The sequence below is a fragment of the Malaclemys terrapin genome, chromosome 1 (assembly GCF_027887155.1).
Source record: "Malaclemys terrapin pileata isolate rMalTer1 chromosome 1, rMalTer1.hap1, whole genome shotgun sequence".
Taxonomy (NCBI): Eukaryota; Metazoa; Chordata; order Testudines; family Emydidae; genus Malaclemys; species Malaclemys terrapin.
Genome location: NC_071505.1, coordinates 124,868,144 through 124,894,893, shown reverse-complemented (window position 1 = coordinate 124,894,893; position 26,750 = coordinate 124,868,144). Strand labels below are relative to the sequence as shown.

The 26,750-nt window shown below is 42.0% G+C and overlaps 1 protein-coding gene across 3 annotated transcripts in view; it reads right to left on the bottom strand.

Annotated features, from left to right (window-relative positions):
• The window catches only part of ARHGAP8 (Rho GTPase activating protein 8), a 108,289-nt gene that overhangs the window by 58,297 nt on the left and 23,242 nt on the right, over window positions 1-26,750 (bottom strand). For all 3 annotated transcript variants that reach the window (XM_054038014.1, XM_054038033.1, XM_054038023.1), the window contains 2 exons: window positions 21,494-21,634; window positions 774-861 (listed from right to left, as the gene is read on the bottom strand). In XM_054038014.1, coding sequence (XP_053893989.1) covers window positions 774-861; window positions 21,494-21,634 — 229 coding nt within the window. The remainder of the gene's footprint in view (window positions 1-773; window positions 862-21,493; window positions 21,635-26,750) is intronic.

Below are 26,750 nucleotides of genomic sequence, written 5' to 3'. Positions count from 1 at the left end.
GCTCTGTGCCTCAGCTTCCCATCTGTAACACTGGGATAATAGATAGATCCTGGTCTAACCCCAAACTAGGTCCTCCAGATTGCAGCATTTTATCTCTGTTACCATGCTACAACCAACCCTTAAAAAGGATGTTGTGAAAAGGAATATTCATTTACAACAGCTTGAACCAAGAAAAACCAACACCATTATAAGATGAGATAATGAAATACTAAGCTTAATTAAATACTTGGCTCATTAAATTTTAGTAATTAATGTGAATCATCTAAAGATCAAAAGCAAAAAGCATTGTAGTATAAACAATGAAACAGCATTCCTACTAAATGTTTTTTGAGAAGCGAAAACGAAATAAAAACAGCTTTTGCTGTTCCTGCAGCTGGTTAAATACCATGAAAAGTATTTGGCAAATGTAATATTCAATAAATACTTATTTATCAAATAATAAGTTTGAAAAGTACTAAAATATTTTAATTTTCTATTTGTTTGTCTCTCAAAATAAGTTACATCAGAAAAATCCATTAAGAGTTGATTAATAACATAACTACAATACACAAAAAAACCTGCTGTTTCTGATTAAGTTGCTGGGGCTTGGTTTCCAAGATAGTTTCTCCCCTGATTCAGTGGCTTAGTATTCAGGCTAGCAGGTGTTAGACACTTTTTTCATACTCGACCAAAAAAAGCCCATTTACCTACAAATGAACTCATGAGACACCCCATTTAAAATTTTAAGCAGTGTAAACTGGAGAGAGAGAGAAGGTGAAATGAGAGAAACTTACTCTAGTAGTCTGCTGTGATTGAGCTGATGGGAAGGGGGCATACGACAGCAACTGAAAGTAATCACCCTCCTCCCAGAATTGTCATCACCTGGTAAACAAACACAGTCAATAAAGACATTTATATAGCTCATTTCATATGCAGAAGGATATTGAAACGAGACACGGATATGAAGCAAAACCTTGGATCTGCACACCTACAAATTCTGAAAAAGGACCTGAACTTTGTAAGTCCCATCTCCACTCCAGACATATTGTGAACTTTGCCATCAATTGACAAATTATACTCAGGAATTCCTTTACTCACCCCGGTTGTGAGTTGAAGAAGTTGTTCAGCAGTGTACATAGGACACTGGGGACAGAAGCAAAGAATGCCATATTCAAACGGAGGTGAGAGCATTGAGTTCCTTTCTGGAGGCACTCAACCCCCTGCAGAATTAAGTCCAGGAAGATTAAGGGCCTGCTTTTCAGACTGGCCTTAACTTGGCTTCCCTTTCCCCATCCACATGGAGGCAAGACTGTTTAAACATGTTATGCCTATCTTTTGCCATTTATAATGGCTGTAACTTTTATATTTGTACTACTAAGGGAAAGGATAACTAATAGGTGATTCAGTTGCTACCCGCGGACTTGGGAGTCCTCGGTTCAATTTCCTCCTTTGCCATAGATTTCCTATGTGCCCATGGGTAAGTCACTTAGGGTAGGTTCACACTAAATAGTAAACCTGAGTCTGTGGAACCCATGCCTGCAGACTGGTGTTTCCAAGTTCGTGCTTGAGTGTCCACACTGCAGGATAAATCCAGGCCTCCCAACTGTACTGATGTGTCCAAACTCCACTGTGCAGACTCGAATCAGACCTTCTGCTTCTGGAAGTGTATTGGATTGTGGGAGAACTTGTCTATGCATCCCATGTGACTTGACCAGAAATGGTTTGAGCCCACTGATACATCCAGCCAAGCCATTTTGTGTCCACACACTCCCATCATCCTGATCCAGTGGAGGAACTTCTCCAGATCACGCCGTCAGTCCTATTTTGGGACTCAGACAGAGCATCTGTGATATGCTGGTGGATATTTTGTCAATTGTTTTTGACCTGCCAAACACACTGTGATGGGTTTGGTCACAGAGACCCCCTTGAGACTGTCACCTGATGTGCTAAAACTACCTCTGAGCCTGTTTTCCCTGTGAGCTTGGGACTCCAGAACCCTGTCTTGTTGAGCCAGACACTCAAGCCTGCTGCAACACAGACCCAGGGTCTGAACCAGGTCCCCAAAGCTGCAGGCTTTAACTGAAAACCACTCAGCAGGTACTCCTGTCTCCAGCATCCAGACACCCAGCTCCCAATGGGATCCAAACCCGAAATACATCTGTTTTACTCTGTATAAAGCTTATACGGGGTAAACTCATAAATTGTCTGCCCTCTATAACACTGATAGAGAGAGTATTAATCCCAGGTATTAATCACTTACTCTGGGTTCAATGATAAACAAAAGCGATTTTATTAAGAATAAAAAGTAGGATTTAAATGGTTCCAAGTAATAACAGACAGAACAAAGTAAGTTACCAAGCAAAATAAAATAAAACACGCAAGTCTAAGCCTACTACATTAAGAAACTGCATACAGGTAAATCTCACCCTCAGAGATGTTCCAATATGCTTCTTTCACAGACTATACTCCTTCTTAGTCTGGGCCCAATCCTTTCCTCTGATACAGTCCTTGTTAGTTCCAGCTCAAGTGGTAACTAGGGGATTTCTCATGACTGCAGCCCCCTTTGTTCTGTTCCACCCCCTTTTATAGCTTTGGCACAAGGCGGGAATCCTTTGTCTCTCTCTAGGTTCCCACCCTTCCTTATAAATGGAAAAGCACCTGGTTTAAGATGGATTCGAGTACCAGGTGACATGATCACATGTCACTGTAAGACCTCATTCTCCATTCTTTCAGAGTTGGCCTGCACGTACCTGAGTAAACAGAGCCATTTACTACTAATTGTCCTGATTAATGGGAGCCATCAAGATTTCAAGCATCATTAATAGCCCACACTTTGCATAGTTACAATAGGACTTTAGAGTAATACTTCATATTTCTAGCTTCAGACACAAGAATGATACATACATGCAAACACACTCAGTAGATTATAAGCTTTGTAATGATACCTTACAAGAGACCTTTTGCATGAAGCATATTCCAGTTACATTATATTCACACTCATTAGCATATTTCCATAAAACATATGGAGTGCAACGTCACGCACACCTCTTGCAAGGGGATACTAACATGCCAGCTGTGACCCAGCTGATGCTGCTCAGACCTGTTGCCACAACTGCAGATTCCCCCCAAACCAGGGCTTCTGCTGCAGGGCCACAAGTGCAGACCGCAAGATTGGATCATCATGTGGACCTTGGATGAACAGCAGTGGCTCCAAAACTTTCACATGAAAAAGCAGGTATTCTTGGGGGGGGGGGGGGGGGAAGGATCATGAGGTGATCAGCACTGGGATGTGCCCAAAGGTGGTGGGCATTAAAAGTGTGCCTGAAATAACTGCTAAGTTTTGAGAGAATGTGCTTTCCAAACTGCACTGGGGCTATCAATGTGCCCGTAGTTTGCCCTCTTTAAGGAACACGAGTACGTAAACTGCAAAAGACACTACTCCATCATTATGCAGGCCCTGGTCGACCACAGAGGCAGATCACCAGCCACAATGGATGAAAAATTGTGGTAAAAATTAACAAGCACCCTGTTAACAAGCATGGAGATGAAGTACAGCCTCCTTACAAGCATCCTGAGCCCATGCACAGACATGACTGACTGCCAGCCATTGGGACCTAACACAGACAGGCAGCCAACCTCGGCTGTAATTTGACTCAGATTTCAGCCACCCCTGGACCAAATACAGACCCTGATTTTGTTTGGACTCATCACAGACAGCTTTATTTTTTTTTTATACTCAGCGTACAGGCTGTCTGGGACAGTGCAAGTGTGGCTGATTTATAAGGTGCATTGTATTGCCAGGGAGGGGGTATTGTAACATACTATACCTTGGGAGAGCATCTTGTAATCCCCATATTCCTCATCTGTATATAATTGTGATATTGCATATAAAGCAAGCCATGTGAGGTATCAGGGAAAAGGCTGATCAGCTGAAAGTCACTGTTCTATCTAAATATGTATATCTTTAGTGCATATGAACTTATGAGATTGTGTTGTATGGTTGTCACTAAAACATGCTGTAAGTTGGGGAATCAACCACATATTAGGTCCCCAGAGACAACAGCAAGGAAAGTAACCAACACCTGGGTGGAGTGTCAACCAACCATCACCCAGCAAGGGAGCTACAATTCAATGACTCACCTGCATAAGGCCACACCAGGGGAATTGCTCAACCTTGCCTGGGGACTCAGCAATGCCCCCCAGACATGCCTGGACTTGTGTTCTCCAAGCACATGGACTAAGGGTATAAAACAGAACACAGAGGCCACATGCTTGGCCTTTCTCCTTCCCCCACCTATGCTGCAAACAGCAAAGACACTCAGAAGCCTGAAGACTCAAACAGAGGGTACTGGCCCAGGTTTAAGGGACAAACCTGTATATTAAGGACTGCAATATCCAGTGGGATGAAAAAAATCTTAATCTAGCTGTTGCCCAGTCTAATAGGGTTGAGAGTTTAGACTGCGTACTTATATTTTATTTTGGTAACTATGACTTTTTGCCTATCACTTATAATCACGTAAAATCCAACTTTTGTAGTCAATAAATTTGTTTTAATATTTATCTTTATCAGTGAGTTTGCCTGAAGTGTTTGGTAAATCTGCTCAGATTTGCAAAGGCTGGTGTATATCCACTTTCCATTGATGAAGTGATGAACCAGTTAATAAATGTGCACTGCTCATCTTGAGCAGTGCAGTATGGTATATTCCTGAGCTACAAGGCTGGGAGCTGGGAGATTTGGCTGGTGCCATTCTTGGTGTGATTCATGAGTGGCTTTGGGAGCATTCATGCAATCTAGCTGGGTGTGGGGCTCCACATGCTGTTGTGCTGAGTGATAACAGTGCCTGCAGGGGTTTGCGGCTTGTCTCTAGCAAAGCTAGGCTGGAGAGTTAAGGGGTCACAGTGATCCCACAGTCCCAGACTGCACCCCGGGATCCCGTCAGAGGTATGTAAAGCCTTGTCTACACTACACAGTTTTGTTGACAAAAGTCAGCTTTTGTCAACAAAACAGCAGTGTACACACTGAAATTTGCCTACACTGAAATGCTCTTCCCACCAATGTAGCTCCCCTGCTATGCTGACATAATAAAACCACCTCAACAAGAGGCATAGGGCTTATGTTGGTATAGTTAGGGCGACATTCAGGCGCTTCTTCTACTACTGGTTCTGCTGCGGGCTGTTCCGCAGGTCTGTCCCCAAACAGGAACTGGGTGTGAATTTTTGGGATGGAACAGCTGAGAAACACAGGCCGCGGGTTTGCAGGAGAGTGCTGGCAGACTCTCCAGACCCAAATCTGGCAACCCAAATTGAGCTGCATCTACAGTGCAAAATCCTTGGTCTTGGAGCCGCATCACAGTGGAGCTAGGGCTTGGACTCAGACCTCTGGCTGAGTCTGTAGGCCCAAATCCTGAGATCTTTCTGGCCTGACTGATGTGTATGTGGATGGTAGGTGTCAGACCTGAGTCAGAGTCCAGATTTACCATTAGAATCAGATTCTTAAGATGCAGATAGGCACCGAGTGGGACTTTCAAAAGGGAGTTAGGTGCCTAGGTGCTATCTGCATCTTTAGGTACCCAATATGCCTTTAAAAATGTGGCCCTTAGTCTCTCTGTGCCTCAGTTATAGCAGTAATAGCACTGCCCTATCTCACAAGGGGGTTGGGAGGATAAATATATTAAAGACTGTGCGGTGCTCAGATACTATGGTAATGGGGGTATATAGCAACAATGGGAAGACATTTCTCTTAAATTAACTGGGATGCTCTGCATTATTTTAATGGGCCTAATTCACATATGACCCTGCCTAAACTCAAGCTTTGAAGTAAATTACATTTAGGTCCTGGTCCTATTCCCACTGAAGTCTCAAGAAAGTTTGGATTTGATGTCGTGGGAGCAGAATAAATAAATGGTATTCTTCATTACCAGTTTCTTGCAAACAATCATCTGATAAATGGTTGGTAATGAGCAAGCCGAAGAAAAGGAAGAAAGAGTGAAGGGAAGGAAATGGGTGAAACTGGTAAACAAAATGAATTAGTGAATAAATACTTAAATCTTCTGAAAAGCTAGGGGCATATAGCTTGAGACTATTCTCAGGCTGTTCTAACTTGTGCAGCTGATGCTAATCCAGAGCAGAAGAACTAAGCTAATGATCGTCTTAGCAACACAGCCATACAAATTTTACATGGATGAATAATGTCGTCAATCTATTAACACACTTCAATCAACATAAGACAAGCAATTCCTTTTGTACTGAATGGTTTTGTATTGTTAAATAAAAAAACCACTGTGTATTTCTTTTGTCCAATACCTGGACATTTTCATAATCTACGTCTGTTTGGATTTCCCTGTATATATTCTACCGTACCTCAGAGATCTGCTGCAGCAGAGTACCTTGTTTCAAACCCATCCCATTATGTTGGGGGAGGGGAAATTAATATTTAATGGAATTTTCATGTAAAAAAAAAAAATCCTGTTTAAAATACTAAATAGAATATTCACGTACTGCTTCAGAAAGAAGAAGGCAATGAACAATTGGTGCATGCACTGAGGTAATCAGTAGTCTGTTTATAAAACAGGTCACTGTTTTATTTCCTGGGGGGACTTGTTAAGTGCCTTTCATCTGAAATTCTCAGAGCACTTACAAAGGCATTCAAATCTGACAAATAAGCATTAAAATTAATGATAAACAAACATGAAATTACAAACATTACCAAAAGACTTTTCTTCCCTAAATCCTGACACTATTTGACCTATTCGTTCATGTCTGACATATGTTATTATATAGCATTCATATAATACAGGCACATAAGACAGACATGATATTGTATTAGCAGAAGTAGGTGCACTATGAGGAGTTTCTACACCTTCCTTTGGGCATTCAGTATTAGCTAACGTTAGAAACAGGTAGAACAGTTTCTTTGTCAGATAAGATCACCTCCATGAACAGCAGAACTCTATGCCTGGTTTCCAGTTAAGGTAATAAGGTCTCTTATTGTTACTTTTGAACTCCTGCCTGTATTTGATCACCTGCACTAAAGGCTAGAATACCCATCACCTACCTCTTATACAGAGTTTATAATCCATAGCTTTACAAAGGAAGTAGGTACTATTATCCCAATTTTACTGATGGGAAAACTGAGGTGAAGTGACTTGCCCAAAGTTACCTAGCAGGCCTGTAGCAAATCCTTCTCTCATGAGCCCCAAACCATGAGCCCTGGTCCGCCACCCCACTGCTCATTGGTAGAAGGCACAGTTACCTTACAATCAGAAAAAATGACTGGGACTCATGACACTTCGATTCTATTCCCAGCTCTGCCCTGATTTAACTGTGCGATCTTGAGTATATTACCCACTCTGTGAGTCAATTTCTCCATTTGCATTAAGGGTATAATAATAATAATAATACCAACTTCACAGGAATGTTGAGGCACAGAAAAACTCCTGTTTTTTTTCCCATACAAGTCTAATTCGATCATAAAATTTTGAAGAAAACAACCATTGTATAAAATTAATGGCTGACCAAAACAAAACTGGAGCTCCACTGGTATGACAGAGGAGACTGCTGGCCAGATGTTCTGTATGAAAACCTTGCAGCTTGGAATTTACTACCCCATTCAGTCTGAAATAGCTTGACTCGGATGACCTCACGTTTTCCCCCTGCACATTTGAAAACTGGGGTTTGGAGTGGCAGGGAATTGTAATTGTAAGGGTGGAGAAGAGTTCAAGGAGGAGTGGGGTTTGTGATAGGTTCTTAAATTTCTGTATTTAGGACGTATTTTTATATTGTGTCAAGGATACCTACAGCATACAGATAGGCCTTTATTTTAACATTTATAGAATTTAAAATACATAAATAAAGTAAAAGTTACGGCGTGGAGGCTGCATTTTCCTGCTAAATTGACAAAAAGAAAATTAGAAGAGAAGGATGCTCATTCTGTATGGAAATCAATGCAAAAAGAAGTGCAAGCTGAACAATACCCCTTAATGCATCAATATATTTTGAAGTATGTTCAGGTCAGAGTGGTTTTGTTTTAACTCAACTTATTTTTCTTTAAAAAAGAAGAACAGGAGTACTTGTGGCACCTTAGAGACTAACAAATTTATTAGAGCATAAGCTTTCGTGGACTACAGCCCGCTTCTTTGGATGCATATAGAATGGAACATATATTGAGGAGATATATATACACACATACAGAGAGCATAAACAGGTGGGAGTTGTCTTACCAACTCTGAGAGGCCAATTAAGTAAGAGAAAAAAAAACTTTTGAAATGATAATCAAGATAGCCCAGTACAGACAGTTTGATAAGAAGTGTGAGCATACTTACAAGGGGAGATAGAATCAATGTTTGTAATGGCTCAGCCATTCCCAGTCCTTATTCAAACCGGAGTTGATTGTGTCTAGTTTGCATATCAATTCTAGCTCAGCAGTCTCTCGTTGGAGTCTGTTTTTGAAGTTTTTCTGTTGTAATATAGCCACCCGCAGGTCTGTCACTGAATGACCAGACAGGTTAAAGTGTTCTCCCACTGGTTTTTGAGTATTTTGATTCCTGATGTCAGATTTGTGTCCATTAATTCTTTTGCGTAGAAAGAAGTGGGCTGTAGTCCACAAAAGCTTATGCTCTAATAAATTTGTTAGTCTCTAAGGTGCCACAAGTACTCCTGTTCTTCTTTTTGCGGATACAGACTAACACGGCTGCTACTCTGAAACCTGTCATTATTTTTCTTTATTTCATGGACTGATGGCGTCCAGGAATTTCAGTTGAAAATGGAAAACCTGCTCAACCTTCCTTGAAAAATGGTGCTTCTTGCATCTGTCACCATTCTCCTTCTCCAAATGAGTATATTCAAGTAAAACCACTCCTTCTGCCCATCTTTTCTCCCATTTCAGAGTTACAGCTTCTAAATACCCTGAAAAGAAACCAGAAGAACTGGGACCAAACGAACTGGGAACAAGCCCCACTGTGATGCCAGCAGTGTGGCCTCAGCACTAGATTCCAGCTACCAGTGGGCAAGAGGTCTGTAATGAGAACACTCATCTCAAGAAGAGGAAGAGGGACATAGAGCAAAGGAATACCATTTCTCAAAGAGGAGGCCCACGTTTTCTAGTTTCTGGAGACCATTTGTATTCACTGAATAAATATGAGTCATGCAGGCGGGACTGTGCCACGAAGTTTGAATCCCAACCTTCTCAAAGTACAGTGCAGTTCAGATCCGGGGCCATAATTTAGACCTGTATCCTGTTAAAATTAAGCTCATCACACTGAGAATATATATATAGATATAGCTACATGCACACAAACAGCAATTTTAAGTTAAGTTTAATTTCTAGTGCTTTTTCCCATTGGTTTGAACTCAGTATGAGTTTCTAACTGTCTTGCTTTCTCTTGCTTCCTACCTGTTAGCATGAAACTGCCAGATAATAGCCAGATGTAGAAAGGCTAAAAACTCGAGTTTTTTCTTAAATACTTGTTTTGTTTCTATGTTCATTTTCAGTATGTTTACCTGCCTCTAAAAAATTTGAAAGGAAAATCACTATATAAATTACTTGGAGATTTTCAGATGAAAAGGTGCTATGTAAGTGCAAAGATTATTATTATTTTTGGGTCCAATATTGAAGTCCTTAAGGAGCCAGAACACTGCAATTAACTCTACATGGGCAGAGCCCTACTCCCCTGCAGAATTTCATTAACTTCAACAGGGCTATGTGCAGAGACAGGAATCTGACCACATGGAGTCAATTGCAGAATAAGGAGCAGATTTTCAAAGGTATTTACATGCTTAAAGATGCAGATATATGCCAAATGGGATTTTCAAAAGTGTCTAAGCGGGTTAGGCACTAAACGCCCATTGAAACTAAACACCTAACCTGCTTACACACTTTTCAAAATTCCACTTGGGGATAGGTGCATCTTTAGGTGCCTAAATACCTTTGTCAATCTGGCCCATAGTTCTCACTCAGGCATAAGTCTCTGACGTCATTAAGCCAAATTGCGCTCTCAGTCATTTCAGGGACTGAAATGGATTTCCCCTCTTGTGGCATGTGAGGATATTAAGTGCTGCCCTTGGATCAATCACCCAAGATCATGCAGACGCACCTAAAGCAAACAGTGTAAAGGAAGAGACCTCAGCAGATTATTGGCTGTGACAGCATCAGAACTATCAGCTGAAGCAGATTGTGTTGAGCCAGTTCTCTTAATACTATGAAACCAAACTGTTCCTGTGCATTATGTGCTGACAGAAGACGCTTCCCCATTGAGAAGGAGCGTATAATGTGTTCAGTCCAGATTAAGATTTGTGCAAATTAAAATATAAGATCACAGGAATTTGGGATTTTCTGTCACATTTCAAGTCTATGCTGAGCACTGCAATAGATGTACATTGCATAGCACTTTTAATCACCAATACAAGTTTTAATTTAAAAAATTTAAAAAAAAATCACCAACCAGCAGATGCAGGGAAGGGCAGGTAGGAAAATTAATTGTTTTACTTTTTAATTAAGATCATGGATGGCACTGCAATTGCTAACTGCATGTTGCAGATCAAAGATATTTGATAATGGCTGTAGCTTATCCCAATTTGCAAATAAACTCTTGGGATTCTTGTAAAGTCAAGCACTATTTGTGAGGATTTTTTTATATTGATTAAGCAATATAAAATACTAAGATCATTTTATTATGTTTTCTAAAATGTCAGTTACAGCTACAGGGCCTGCTTCTGCTCCTGCTAGAGTCAATGGGAGTTGTGCGATTGACTACAATGGGACCAGAAATGGGGCCAAAATCTAGGAAGGTAGCCATAGCAGCAATAGAAGTTTCCCATATTTTTATTATTTCCAAATAATTTAAGCCTAGTGATAATGGTACCAGTTTGTACCAAATGGTACCAGGATGGTACCAAACTTGAATAATAAAAGTACAGCAATAGGAATATACTACTGACCATATGGCCAGGATGGTGACAGTGATTGTTGAAGGCTTAGGGAGGCTACAAAATCAGGAAACCTAAAAATAATGGGGGATGTCAATTATCCCCATATTGACTGGGTACAAGTTACCTCAGGACGGGATGTAGAGAGAAACTTTTTGGATGTTATTAATGACGGTTTCTTAGGGCAGCTAGTCCCGGAACCCACAAGGGGGAAGGCAATTCTTGATTTAGTCCTAAGTAGAGCACAGGATCTAGTCCAATAGGTGAATAGATCTGAACCACTCAGTAACAGCACCCATAATGTACTTAAATTTAACATCCTTGTTGGGGGGGGAAATACCAAATAAATCCACCACAGTAGCATTTAACTTCAAATAGGGGAACTACACAAAAATGAGGAAGCTAGTTAAATGGAAATTAAAAGATATGGTAACAAGAGTACCTGCAAGCTGCATGGAAACTATTTAAAAATACCATAATAGAGGCTCAGACTAATGTATTCCCGCCTAGAACAACAACAACAACAAAAACAAACAGTAAGAAGACCAAAAAATGCCACCATGGCTAAACAACAGAGTAAAAGAGGCAGTTAGAATCAAAAAGACATCCTTTACAAACTGTAAGTCAAATCCTACTGAGGAAAATAGAAAGGAGCATAAACTCTGGCAGGTCAAATGTTAAAGTGTAATCAGGCAGGCCAAACATTTTTTTAAAGAGCAACTAGCAAGACACTAAAACTAACAGCAATTTCTTTTAAGTACATCTAAAGCAGTAAGGATGCCAAACAATCAGTGGGGCCATTGGATGATCGAGATGCTACAGGAACACTCAAGGAACACAAGGTTGTTGCCGAGAAGCTAAGCTCTGCATTAGTTTTCACTGCAGAGGATGGGAGAGAGATTCCCACATCTGAGCCATTCTTTTTAGGTGACAAATCTGAGGAACTGTCCCAGATGAGGTGTCAATAGAGGAGGGTTTGGAACAAATTGATAAATTAAACAGAAATAAGATACTAGACCCAAATAATATTCACCCAAGAGTTCTGACGTAACTCAAATATGAAATTACAGAACTACCTATTGTGGTATGTAACCTATCACTTAAATCAGCCTCTGTATCAAATGACTGGAGGATAGCTAAGGTGACACCAATTTAAAAAAAAAAAAAAAAAAAAAAAAAAAAACACTCCAGAGGCTATCCTGGCAATTACAGGCTGGTAAACCTGACTTCAGTACCAGGCAAATTGGTTGAAACTATAGTAAAGAACAGAATTATCAGACACATAGATAAACATAATGTTGGGAAAAAGTCAACACAGCTTTTGGAAAGGGAAATCATGCCTCACCAATCTATTAGAATGATCTGAACATGTCAACAAGCATGTGGACAAGGGTAGTTCAGTTGATATAGTGTACCTGAACTTTCAGATAGCATCTGACAAGGTCCCACACCAAAGGCTCTTAAGCAAGTAAGCAGTCCTGGCATAAATGGGGAGGTCATCTCATGGATCAGTAATTGGTTAAAAGATAGGAAACAAAGGATAGGAATAAATGGTCAGTTTTCACAATGGAGAGAAGTAAATAGCAGGGTGCCCCAAGGATCTGTAGTGGGACCAGTGTTGTTCAAAATATTCATAAATGATTTGGGAAAAAGGATAAACAATGAAGCTTGCAGATGATACAAAATTACTCAATATATTTAAGTCCAAAGCAGTCTGCTAAAAGTTACAGAGAGCTCTCACAAAACTGGGTGACTGGGCAACAAAATGGCAGATGAAGTTCAATGTTGGAAAATGCAAAGTAATGCATATTGGAAAACATAATTCCAACTGTTCACACAAAATGATGGGATCTAAATTAGCTATTACCACTCAGGAAAGAGATTTTGGAGTCATTGTGGATAGTTCTCTGAAAACATCTGCTCAATGTGCAGCGGCAGTCAAAAAAGGTAACAGAATGTTAGGAACCATTAGGAAAGGAATAGATTAAATAGACAATAAATATCATAATGCCAATATATAAATCTATGGTATGCCACACCTTGAATACTGTGTGCAGTTCCGGTTGCCCCATCTCAAAAAAGATAAATTAGAAATTGAAAAGGTACAGAGAAGGGCAACAAAAATGATTAATGGTATGGAACAGCTTCTGAATGAGGAGAGATTAAAAGGGGACTGTCCTGCTTGGAAAAGAGAAACCTATGGGGGGAATATATGATAGAAGTCTATAAAATCATGAATGGTATGGAGAAAGAAAATAAGGAAGTGTTATTCCTTCACATAACACAAGAACCAGGAGTAACCCAATGAAATTAATAGGCAGCAGGTTTAAAACAACCATAAGGAAATATTTTGTCACACCACACACAGCCTATGGAGTTCATAGCTAGGGGATGTGTGAAGGCCAAAACTATAACTGGGTTAAAAAAAGAATTAGATATGTTTATGGAAAATTGGTCCATCGATGGCTATTAGCCAAGACGGTCAGGGATGCAACCCCATGCTCTGGGTGTTCCTAAACCTCTGCCGACTGTTGAGACCGGAGATGGGTCATTCGATACTTTTCTGTTCATCCCCTCTGAAGCATCTGGCACCAGTCACTGTCAGGATGCTGGGTTAGACGGACCACTGGTCTGACCCAGTATGGACATGCTTATGTTTGTATGTAATGGGACTAATCCTCATTTGTGTCAGGGATGGTATGGATGGTTGTCCTTTCTACTTATGTGAAACTTGGGTAGCTGAGGTCAAAAAGGATTCCCAGGATAACCTAGAGCAGCCTAAACTTTAACTTTTGTCCACCAAGCATAGCAAATTGCAAAACACATAACATGTGAATCAAAAGCCAAAATATGACATTCCCCCCCTAGCTACAGCACTATGAGCTGAGATCTTCAAAGCTTCTTAGAAGATTCAAATGCTCAATTTCCATTAATTTGAATGGAGTTGGAAGTGAGTCTGAATCCCTTAGGCATCTTTGAAAATCCCAGCCAAGAGCACTAGAAATGAAATTCTCCCCTCTCCACAGGGCTCACATGGGACTCCATGGAAGTCCCATGTGAACCCTGTGGAATCTTTAGATGAAGAAAGATTGTAAAAGAAAATTACAAAAATGCTTGGCCAACAATTTTAAGGATGTTGTTTGCACTTAAATTGTTCACTCCTTAGGAAACTGTAATGCTTTTTAACATGCACCAACAATTACCATGGACGTTCTAAACCTTTTATTTTTTTAGCATAATTAATTTAGACAGCAGGAGCAAACTGTTTATTATTTAGGACACATATTTGATCCACTCAGTGAGCACTGAGGCTGACGTGGATTTGAAGATTCCATAGTTATTTCACAGTTATAAAAAAATGTTACTGCTTTCATTTCACAAGTCCTTTCTCTGACTGTGTTCACTATTCTGAATTCCAGTCACGTTCTGAATTTATTTGGAAACCAGTTCTTTGTGAAAAGACCTCATCTGGAATCATGGCTTTAGCTCAATTCCGGAAAGCACCTAAGCATGTGCTCAAGTGATTTCTTATATAAGGACAGATTAAAGTGCATGCATAGGTGGTTTCCTGGATCTGGGCCTTTGTTTGTTCTCTTCACCAATCACATTTAATATATTTTCCATATAGTTTTCTTAAAATCTTGGCAAACATCTTGTTCTTTCAGTCAAACAAAAGCAGAAGGCACCACTAGCTTTCTGATGTAATTAATTGTTTGTTTAGTTTCATCTGGTTCCATTCTTGAAGTTGAAATAGCAGAGTGAGCCAAACCCAGATTTAATTCTGAAGTCAGTGGAGTTATACCTGGAATGAATTTGGACCTCTGTATTACAGAGATGCTCTGGTGTTGTATTGAGGGTTAGCATCAGGTTTAGAGATACAAAGTCAATATTTTGCTGTTGCACAAGTAGCTTCCAAGAAAATGCAGATTAAAGAGCAAAGAAATACAAGGCTGGTTCAATGGAACATGTATACCTTGTGCCTATATTGTTCAAGTGTGAGATTTTACACCTTCCTCTGAAACAATTAATGAACTACTGGTGGAAAAACAGTGTCAGACTTACTGGAGTGGCTCACGACCAAGTGTGCCAACCTCATGGCGGACTGTCAAAAAGCAGGGCAGACACACCAAACTGATATGTTCTATAATTCGATTTCACCAACCCTGTAACAAATGTGAACTCCCAGATCGCTGTAGCAATTTTACCATGGAGTCACAGTCAGTCCCCTTGGGCTCTCCAGTCTATCTTGCCACCCAGGCAAGCTGGATTTAGTGATAAATGGTCACAGACACCAAAAATCACAAAATATTCAGGCTGCTTCCAGTCCTAAGAGACCAGTCGCTTACCCCGATCTCACACCAAAGATACCACTTGTATCCAATGCTGTAATAAACTAACTAAAGGTTTATTGACTAGAAAAAAGAAATGACAACTATTTACAGGTGAAATCAAGCAAGCATATATACACAAATGAGTTCCAGTCTGTGATGACTGGTGACAGAGATACAGTAATCTGTCAGCATTGAATGTCTTTTTAGGCCTTAATCCAGGGTGACCCTGGAGCCCTCAGCTTTTTGTTTCTTAACTCCAGCCCTTGTGAGAGTGCAAGAAAGCTATTTTTATTTTCCTCTTCCAGCATTCAGACAGATAGGATGAAGCCTTCTGCACGTATATCTCCATGGGTAGATGGGGCAACAAACAAAGCTTTTGTCCTATAATGGACCACTTAATTTTTGATACTCCTTCTGGATGGGTGGGGGGGGGGGGGGAAGTCTCTCTTCCCATCTGAGTTCACAAGTTCAAAGCAGGCATTTTTACAATTATAAAACAAACATATTTTACCTTGTAGCATGGAATACAGACATTACAAATAAGATTAATGCATTCATCAATTTACAAGCATTTTATAGAGTCCAAACACATCCTTACAAGTCTAACACCCATCGTTCAACTATATTAACATATAATTGAACAGGTCTAGTTTCCAGCTATGAATTTGTCAGTGCTCAGCGGATGCCTACAGACTTGGCAAGACCTGGTATCTGATTTACCGGCATCACACACGATACCAGATTAGAAAGACCACTGGTCTGTTCTGGAGATGTGCCTAGACCAGATCCTCAGATCCGAACACTCCCAAATTCTGAAAGAGTTCACATTCAGATCTGAACTTTGACACTCAAGCTCAGCTTCATTTTCTTTTACATAGAGATTCCTGTGTTCTTAGGGTATCATAAAGTAAAAGAGATTATAAGCAGACCCTTGTTCTCTTGTTGAATTTGAGCAAATATACAGTCCACACATACCCTAAGACTTTAGACCTTCCTATTGTGCAATACTTTCTGTTTTGATTTCTAAAAAACAAATATAGTATGTAGAGTCTGATAGCCAAAAGACCGATACGAAACATTTATTTCTTGTATGGGCTATGTGAATGTTGTATTTTGTGGTTTTTGATTGAAATGACTGGAAAAGAGAAATGTATAGAGGAGACATTATTATAACAATCATTTTAAGAGGAAAAGGGGTAGGAGCAAGTGAACATGCACATTTAAAACCAAGACCAAGTCAACTCAAATTACCAGCTATAGCCTAACAGCTAAGAGGACAAAAGCACATATCTAAGTATTAAGACAGCAGATATCAGAATTTCTTCTAGAAACACACAAAATCAGCACACATGCAAAAATACTGCACAGAATCATGCAAGAAATAATCAGAGGCCATACTGTGAGAGGATAATGGAACATAAAAACAGCCACACTGGGTCAGGCCAATGGTTCATCTAGCCCAGTATTCTATCTTCCGACAGCGGCCAGTGCCAGACGCTTCAGAGGGAATGAACAGAACAGGGCAATTATCAAGTGATCCATCCCCTGTCATCCAATCTCAGCTTCTGGCAGTCAGAGGAAAATAAGGGAAAGAGCTTGATGTATTATGTAGCTTTTATATTTTATTTCTAATCAAATTAAAGTAAAAACAATCAGTACTGCAACAGCCTTTACTTCTGTGGGATTCCAAAAATGTTCATGTGCTTACAAATGGGTACATCACCAGACCAGCAGAATAATTTGCATGTTTCAAGCTGACATATATGTAAAATAGCCAACTGCATATCAGCATTAATGAGACAAGTCAATCTGAGTAAACATCCCAATTTCAGTCTGAACAATTATTACAGCTAGAAGTCTTTAAAAAATCCACCACACTTTTGTTTGACAGTGGAAATTGGATTAACTTTGTTCTTATTTATACAGTGTGAAATAGACTCCAAAGAATCTTTTGGATCTTGTCAAAGCTATTGTTATGGTAAGCAGGTATAAATTATTTTAATTTATGGGAGGAATATTAGATTGTTATTAAAACATAATGAAAGGCTATTTTTTGCATTTAAAAAAATTATTGTGGAAAATAGAATCAAAGTAAAAGCCAGAACAATTATTGCACAGAATCTTCACTTAAATTCTGTCCTCTCATTCCTTATCCATTTATAATATATTCCATTGTCTTTCAACCACAAAATTAGAATGGAATGAACAGCTTGCAGAGTTACTTTAACTAAGCCACTCCAAACACTGAAATTATCATTTGTTTTATTTGAGAGATGATTAAAATGTATAATAAACTAGGTACAAATAATTTTTTTTAATGATTTTTTTTTTTCAAAGGATCTGACCTTTTCCCAGAGGGGAAGGAGATTTGAAAAGACTATCCCTTTCTGAGTTGCTTTAAATCCAGCCAGCATACGAATTTGATTTGCTACCAGTTAAAAGAGGGAGTAGGGAAGTCTCTCTGCTGAATTGAAGCATTCCCCCTCCCCACCGCCTCCTTTATCTTTACTTATTTGATTCTCCCCTAGAATTTTATGATTTTTAAATACTAAACAAAGATTCTGATGTGCAGTTACTGGCTATTGGAATGCACTCGGGTTTTGCATTTAAATTGTTCAGTGTGGTTACCAAGCTCCGGCATGTTACTCCTGACTGACATGCCAGCTAAAACCACGGCTTTCTGATCTTAAAGCAGCTATTTTTCACTACCAAGGCCGCCACATTAAGAAAATCATTTGTACAGAAGTAAACATTTTAACCAGATGCATCCCTGGAGTACTTCTATTTGCTTCGATGGAGTTAAGCCAGGGAGATTATATATATATATAGCCTTTTGATTTCAGTTTGAGCAAACATGCTTAAGAAGGGAGCTCTAAAATGAAACAAGGAAGCTGCAAATGAGTACTTTTTAAAACCATGCTGATTCTCACTCCAGAGAAATCTTGCAGCAAATGCTCCTCCCCTGATATGTCACAAGACTGAGGTGAACATCCACAAATAAATATAAGTCAGGTGAGACTGTTATTGAATAGAAAGGCTACTTAACATTCTTTATCCACTTTGTATTCTCTTTTCCTGTAGCTCACCATCAGTGAAAGCGTGATTTTTTTAAAAGGAGTTGGCTCAAGAAGAAGAGTATATATATTACTTATTCCAAAAATTTTGGCCCCTTTTGAATTTCCCCACCATTTAAACTCCTCCTACTCAAGGGGCAGAACCTGGCTCAGAATATGAAGGACATATTTTCTGTTTGCTTACATGCTATTTAGATATTTTGTTCAACAGCTAATTTCCTCTCATGCCAATTTCCTCATTCAGGAGAAATCACTAAGATTGCCATGCAAATAAAAAATAAGAAGCAAATCTCAGAAGAAATTTTCAAACTACATCTTTCAGAGGGTTTAGCTGCGCATCAGGCACTGTGCTTATAAGCCATGATTAACATGGTCTAGAAAATATTTAGTCCTGCCTCAGTGCAGAGGATGGACTAGATGACTTATCGAGGTCCTTTCCAATCCTACATTTCTATGATATCCTCCAGGAAGGATAAACACTGCGGGATCCGTTAGAATTAATAGCAGCTACAGTGGACAAATGACAAGGGTCAATGAGTTCCATTGGGGCTTTGAGTACAGGGAAGATGAGGTACACAAACATAAGAGAAAACCTCTTTTACAACAAGAGACTGGAAGTATAATGTATTGCTAGAAGGAAAAGTTCAGACTCTCAAATTCAGGCCCACAACATTCAGGTGCTAGGTATAACAGCGGGGGGAAAAGCATTGCCTTCATGGACAATTTTCTGGCAGATCTGCTAAAGCTGAATATAAAAGATGATCCCTTTTATTTACTGAAGTATTATCCTATAACGATGTGTAACGAGGCAGGTGGTAGAGGTTGCTGGAGGGACATTATAATGACCTTGATATTTTCAAAGTCTCTGTTAACTTCTCTATTTATGTTTCTAAATTTCTTCTCTATTTCAAAGGTTCGCCAGCTCATTCACACTTCTTTGTTAATTTAGTTTCAGGGACTTCATGCAGAGCTTTGATGTCTTGGTATTTTTCTCTGTCACACACCGGGGTGTGGGTGGTGTGACCTAGTGATGTGAACAGGAGTCTGGCCTAGTGGCCTAAGCAGAATCAGACGGCAGAACCAGAGGAGTGGTCAGGGGACAAGCTCCTGACACAAACACCCTAAAGTACTTTTGTTCTGTCAGACTAGTATCTTGCTCAGTCAATAGAGTTTAGGGTTGCCAACCATCCTGGATTGGCCGAGAGTCTACCAGAATCAGCCTTGATCTCCTGGTGGCTATTGAAAGCAATCCAGGAGATTTTAATAGACCACCAAAGTCCGGTTGGTGGTGCAGCGGGGCTAAGGCAAGCTCCCTACCTGCCCTGGCTCTGCGCAGCTCCTAGAAAGGTCTGGCATGTCCAGCTCCTAGGCACAGGGGAGGCCAGGGGTCTCCATGTGCTGCCCCTGCCCCGAGCGCTGACTCAGTAGCTCCCATTGGTTGGGAACATGGTGAATAGGAGTTGTGGTGGCAGTGCCTGCAGGCACGGGCAGCGTGCGGAACCACCTGGCCCCTCTGCCTAGGAGCCGGACATGCTGGCTGCTTCTGGGAGCTGCCCAAGGTAAGCAACGCCCAGCTGCCCCAGGTCGCAACTCCCTCCTGCACCCAAACTCCCTCCCAGAGCCCACATCCCAACCCCCTGCCCCAGCCCTGAGCCCCCTCCTACATCCCAATCCCCTCATCCTCAACCCTACCCCAGAGCTCCCTCCTGCATCCCAAACCTCTCATCCCTGGCCCCACTCCAGAGCCTGCCCCCTCTCCAGCCAGAGCCCTCACTCCCTCCTGCACCCCAACCCCCAGCCCAGTGGAAGTGAGTGAGGGTGGGGGAAGAGCGAGCAACGGAAGGAGGGTGGGGCCTCAGGAATGGGAGGGCGGGGCCTCAGGAAGGGAAGGGCAGGAGGTGTGGCAAGGGTGTTCAGGTTTGTGCAATTAGAAAGTTGGCAACCCTAATAGAGTTTGAATCTTGTACTCTCTTAGCCATGGGTTTAACTCTTACTTTGTGTATCAAGTTTGTGGTGAAGCTGAGGTAAATTAGTTTTACCTGAAAATATACATATATCTTCAACAGATATTATGGGTAACATCATGGCCCCATAGAAGTCAATGGTGATATTCCCATCTACTTCAAGTGTGTCAACCCAGACATCTCTGGGTCTGGCCATCTCAGAGTGAATTGGCTCATCTAATACTTCAAGATCTCCAGTGTAAATCAACTGATCAAGTACTAATGACTCAGACTGCCATCTATGGCCTAGATTCAGGAAAGCATTTAAGGATATGCTTAAATTCATCCTTATTCAGGAAATTCATGACCTAGCCCTATGCAAGTAAAAGGTGCAAAAAACGTGCTTTAAGTTTGTAAAGAATTTTGGGATTCAGCAGGTGACAAGTGGGAAATACTATTAGTTATTATTTCATTCTGTAAAAAAATGCCAGGCTTTGTAGTTGAGGTGCAAAAATGTCAAGGTTACTCATAAGCTCAGGCTTACGCATTACTGTTGTGTTGCAAGTTAAAATAGTGCCAAAAACAAATCAAAGGAAAAAAACCCACAAGGGACACTATCAAGATAAACATTTTAAAGATGTGCTTACCTGTCACTAATAAAATGCTATATGTTATTAAAACCGGAATTTTTAAAAATCTAATGACCTGATTTTCAAAGATGTGAAGTACTTGCAGCTCCCAGTGACTTCCCCTTTGAAAGTCAGGTGATAAATGTACATTTTCACCATTTACACTGATAGTTTACATTTTGCATTTCATTCATTTTAGACTAACATTTTAGACTGCTCAGTTGTTTTTTTTCTGTTTCTTGTGGGCTAGCAGAATGATCATGTGTCTGGCTTCAGAACATACAGGAAATGAAAAACAAAACAACTTTTCACTGACTATAAACAAATACATCTATTCATATTTAGGTCTTGTACATTTGTTTTTAAACAAAACCAAACCTGAATTTGTGGCTGATGGTCCTGAACTGGCAAAGCACTGAAGCGTGTACTTAAACTCTAGCAACATGTCTGAAGTTAAGCATATGTTTACATTCTTTTCTGGATCGGGGTCCAAAGAGTCTACACTATTCCCATGTATCACTTTAAATAGTGTAATATGAAACAATATACTAAGGTGCAGAGTAACATCTGCTAAATCTAGGAAATGTCATGCATTTTAATTTTTATAAATATACCTGCTAGCTGCACAATGCCATGCCTCGCAACATCGTAGTATGGATGATCAATGCTTAGTTCAGTGTCTTCACATGCTGCTGGTGTGAAGGAGGTCTTTCGCTTTTCCATTATTGCATGTTCTGCCTCATCTTTCTGTAATTCTAAAGCAGTAAGCAAGAATTTATAAAATCAACTACTAAAAAACCTTCTTCTATCTCGTATACAATATTGTGACATTGAGATCCACCCTCCATCCTCACAATGATGCCAGCTTTCTTCACTCACTCATTTATTACTTTTTCAAAGAAGCACCTTCATACTTTCTCCTATGCTGGGCTGCATACATGGGAGGAGCTCCCCATAAACATCTGCAGCAAAGCTCTTTCATTGCCTTCCTTTAAGTTCTTCTTGGCTACGATGCCCACAAAAACTTGACAATGGTTAGGCAGTTCTTATGCTGTGATCACTGCTTGTCATAACAACCAATGTTGTCTCACTGTTTCCTTACGCTTCCCCTGTCTGTCTGTCATATCTTGTTTTATACTTGGATCGTAAGCTCTTTGAGACAGAAAAATCACTGTCTGAAATCTTAAATGCATTGGGGGACACAGTGGGTTAGACAGCCTAAGAAAAGCACTAAGGGCCTGATGCAAAATGCAGTGAAATCAATAGGAGTCTTTCCATTTACTTGAGTGGACACTGGACTGGACTCTTTTCAGTGAAAGGTAGATATGGCCCTTTACTGTACATGGACATGACATGACATTTCACCAAAAACAAGTGTGATACTTAAAAAGAGATGATCCCAAGCATGCACAGGCCTTGGTGTGGGAAAACAAATACCTAGATCAAACACATTGTGAGCTGAATGCAAAGTTACAGCCATTAATATTTCAATACTGTTCAAAAGAATGATTCTGAGAAAGATACTAGAGTAAAATTATAATTGATATACTAACATGCAAGTGACCTGATGGCTTAAATTAAGAAAGGCTGATATTTCAAGAGACACATTATTGCTCTCCCAAAGCATATCACTCACTGTTTGTCAGCTGTTTCTTTATCATACAAGTTATACTAAGATGAAGTTAGTAATATTATCAAGAAGAGGAGGTTACTTGCCTATAACTGGAGGTTCTTTGAGATGTGTGGTCCCTATCTGTATCCCACTGAGGGTTACACATGTACACTAGGCGTCCAGAGTTGGAGAATTTGAAAGTAGTGTCCATTGGTTTGTGCATGTGCCCTGGTTTGCCTTGTGCTTCTGTCCGAGGCAATAAAGGGCAGGGTGGACAGACTGCATCTTCAGTTCCTTCTGTAATCTGAATTGACCAATCTGCAGCAGAGGGGAAGGTGGGCAGGAAGTGGAATACAGATAGGGACCCACACCTCTTGAGGAACCTCCAGTTACAGGTAAGTTACCTCCTTTTCTTCTTTGAGTGATGGTCAAGTGACTATTCCACTGAGGGTGATTGACAAACAGTACCTAAGTTGGAAAAGGGTGCGAGGATAAGGATGGAATGGTTGTGAGGAGAACTGTCGTGTCAAAGGAGGTGTCCGCTGCTGAGTCCTGCACTTAGGTGTAGTGTGCTGCCAAAGGTGTGCACCGAACTCCACAAGACTGCTCTAGATACGTCTACAAGTGGAATGTCCTGAAGGGAGGCTGTGGTTCAAGCCTGAGCTCTCGAGGAGTAAGCCTGCACCCCTGTAGGAGGTAGGCCTGATAGTTGGTAGCAGAGTTTAAAGCAACCAGAAATCCATTTGGAATTCTTTGGGTGGAGATGGCTTGCCCCTTGAGTCTCTCTGCTACTGCCACCAGTAGTCAAGGAAACTTCCTGATTGGCTTTGCTCTCTGTAGGTAGAAAGCAAGAGCTCACCATACATCAAGGGAATGGAGTTGACATCCCTCTGCAGAAGCATGTGGTTTCGGAAAGAAAACAGGTAAGTAGATGGTTTGATTGATGTGAAACTGGGAGACCACCTTTGGTACAAATTTGAGATGTAGATGTAAAGAGACTTAATCCTTGTGGAACACCATGAAAGGCAGGTCTGTCATCAGAGCCTTGAGTTTGCCGACTCATCTCACAAAAGTAATTGCAACCAGGAAGACAACATTCATAGAAAGGAGGGATATGGAGCATGAAGCTAACAGCTCAAAGGATGGCGTTGTTAACAGAGAAACTAGATTCAGGTCCCACTGGAGTGTGATCATTTGGACAGGTGGGAAGGTTCTGATGAGGCCTTTCCAAAACCTAGTGGTAAGCAGATGCATAATGACAGAGTAACCTTCCACTGGAGGGTTGAACTCGCTAACTGCTGCCAGGTGGACTCTCAAAGAACTGAGGGCAAGACCTGATGACTTTAAGGAGAGACTGTAGTCTAGGATGAGGGGGATCCCCACTGATTCTGGTAAGACTCCTTTGTGTTGAGCCCAAGATGAGAAGTGTTTCCACTTGGCTTGGTAACATCACCTTGTCCTTGAGGGCTCGTAGCAGGCGCTGCTCCAGTGTGGGGATTCCTGGGCACCCACAAGGCCAAGGTCCGCAGGTGAGACTGTTCGTCTGAAGCAATTCTCATAGCCGTTTTTATCATCATCTCTTTCTCAGGGGGTGTATACATCCACAAACAGGCTCTGGCAAGAAACACTACTGCTTTCTATTCCCACACTTAACACTCTTGGGCCCTGCTTATCTCTTCACCTGTTTATCCAGTCGGAGTGGCTGCAAGCCAGGCCGGCCGATCAAAGCCAGTTCACTACTAGCTCCACCCGGACCATCCTATAACAAGCCAAGGTAACTTGCGGTCAGCCCCAACACTCCACCCCTTCTTTCCTGGCAGAGCTATGCTGAGGAGGGGGCCATACACAGCTTCATGGTATGCCATGAGCACTCACACCCACTGTGCCATCCGTCGAACAGAACAACAGAGGGCAACCCACAATACAGAGCAGCCCCCCCATCACTACAAAAACAACAACAGTGGGATGTAACATTAAATTTAGGGCAGCCGTGGCCTTAGGGGACCACCCCTTAAATACATCCCACCAATGATGAACAGTTAGCTCCGACTCAGCCTTCGCTATCCAGACATGGGAGCCATGATCATACAACATTCTTACCTGGGTTCGTGTGAGTGCTGCACCACGCTCTACCAGCACCTGAGAAACCATAGGGTATTGCTGCAAAAAATATTCCAACTCAGCAAAGGTAACCCCGAGCTCCAGAGAAACATTCCAGGGTCTGAATTCAAGCCACTGCTACAAGCATCTCTCGTGGTGCTCCAGTACACCACAGTTGGTGCGGTCAACTACATGGGTGACATTGCAGCGGCAGTGCTCCACCAGGGGCTCACTGCACTCCCCGTCTTCCCAGACTACCGCGTGAAACGACAACACACACACACACACACACCACCCCGGCCACTGTCGTAAACCCACGTGTCGTTGGTAGCACTCCGTCGCAAATGCCCGCAGGTGATTGTATTCCACTGGTCAGCATGGGATGCCGGCCAGACCTCTCCATAGCTGGTGGCCATATTGACCACGGTGGGAAACATAATCGACTTGCCAAATTTGAGCAGGCTGGTCTCACCGTGGCACCTGTCCAGGGGAGCCGGCTTCCACCTGTAAGGGCTTAACAATCTGGCAAATCTTACAAACAGCTTTAGCTGTTTTTAGGGCTACATGTGAGGTTGGGATACCTTGGGCCTGTGCCCAATGGTACGCCCCCTCCTGGCCCAAGTGCCCTGAGTGCGTGTGTATCCAGGAAGCCAAGAGGGAAAGAGCCTCCCTCTCATTGGCAGGGGCCACTGTACACTCGGCTATGTGGGCCAGTTGGTCCGTGGCAGCATTCCAACGATGCTCCTGGGTACGATTCTGGTGGGCACCTACATGAAACACATAAATCAAAAGGTCCTGCGCAGAGGAATACAATTCCTGCCAAATAGGGGCGCCTCACACAGGCTTGCCATGGACGGTCCAATCCTGGGCTCTCGAGTGGCCCATCCAGGTGGCCAGTCCCTGAGCCCCTGTCCAAGAGTCAGTGTACAGGCATACCTCAGGGTCCCCAAGGGCAAGCGCCACCTCACCGCCAGCAGCACAGCATAAAGCTCAGCATATTGGCTGGAGGCTCCCTGTCATTCGGCAGTCTCGTACAACTGGCGAACAGGATTTAAGGCAACAGCTCTCTAGCGCTGCATATTACGAACATACCTGGCCAAGCCATCAGTAAACCAGGCGTTGGTCCGCGTGCAGCGCTCAAACTATCAAATGAGGCACCCCATTGCACAGTGGGGGCTTCAGGCGGGGGCTGAACTGCAGTGGGGGGGCGGCCGCCTCGTCCTCCTCCTGGGGCTGCACCAACTGTTCATGAAGCTTATTAGTACCATGGGGTCCTGCGCCGGCACGGTCATTAATATACCACTTCCACTTCACAATAGAGCTCTGTTGTGCCCTCCCCACTCGATTTCCAGTGTTGGGTTCCAAAATCCAATTCATAATGGGGATTTTGGGCTGTAAAACCCACAGTCTGCCCCTCAGTCAGGTGCTCAGTTTCAATCCAGGCCCAATAGCAAACCAAAAGCTGCTTTTCGAACAGAGTATACTGGCTGGCCGCTTCAGGGAGTTTACAAGACCAAAATCTGAGGGGACGCTTATTGCGGGCACCCAACAATTTTTGCCACAGACTCCAAGAGGCGTAATCCTCCAGCACTGACACCTCCAGGTGAAAGGGGCTATGAGGATCATAGGGGCCCAAGGGCATTGCGATCTGGATGGCAGCTTTAGCCTCCTCAAATGCACACTGCTGGGATCTGCCCCAATCGAATGGGGTCTTTTTCCTAGTGACATTATAAAGGGGCTTTAAAATCAAAGCGAGGTGTGGGATGTGGTTACGCCAGTAACCAAACAACTCGATCACTCGCTGCACCTCAACCTTGGCTGAAAGCTGGGCAATTTGGTCTACAACAGAATGATGGATGTGGCACTGCGCCCCATGCCACATGATCCCAAGGAATTTCACGCATCGGCTGGTGGGCTGTACTTTGTTGGGATTAACAACCCACCCCCTGGCCTGCATGTGAGTGGTGAGCGCCTGCAAGGTTCACTCCAAGCTCAGTGGTTTGAGCCTGCTAAACCCAGGGTTGTGAGTTCAATCCTTGAGGGGGCCATTTAGGGATCTGGGGTAAAAATCTGTCTGGGGATTGGTCCTGCTTTGAGCAGGGGGTTGGACTAGATGACCTCCTGAGGTCCTTTCCAACCTTGATATTCTAGGATTATGG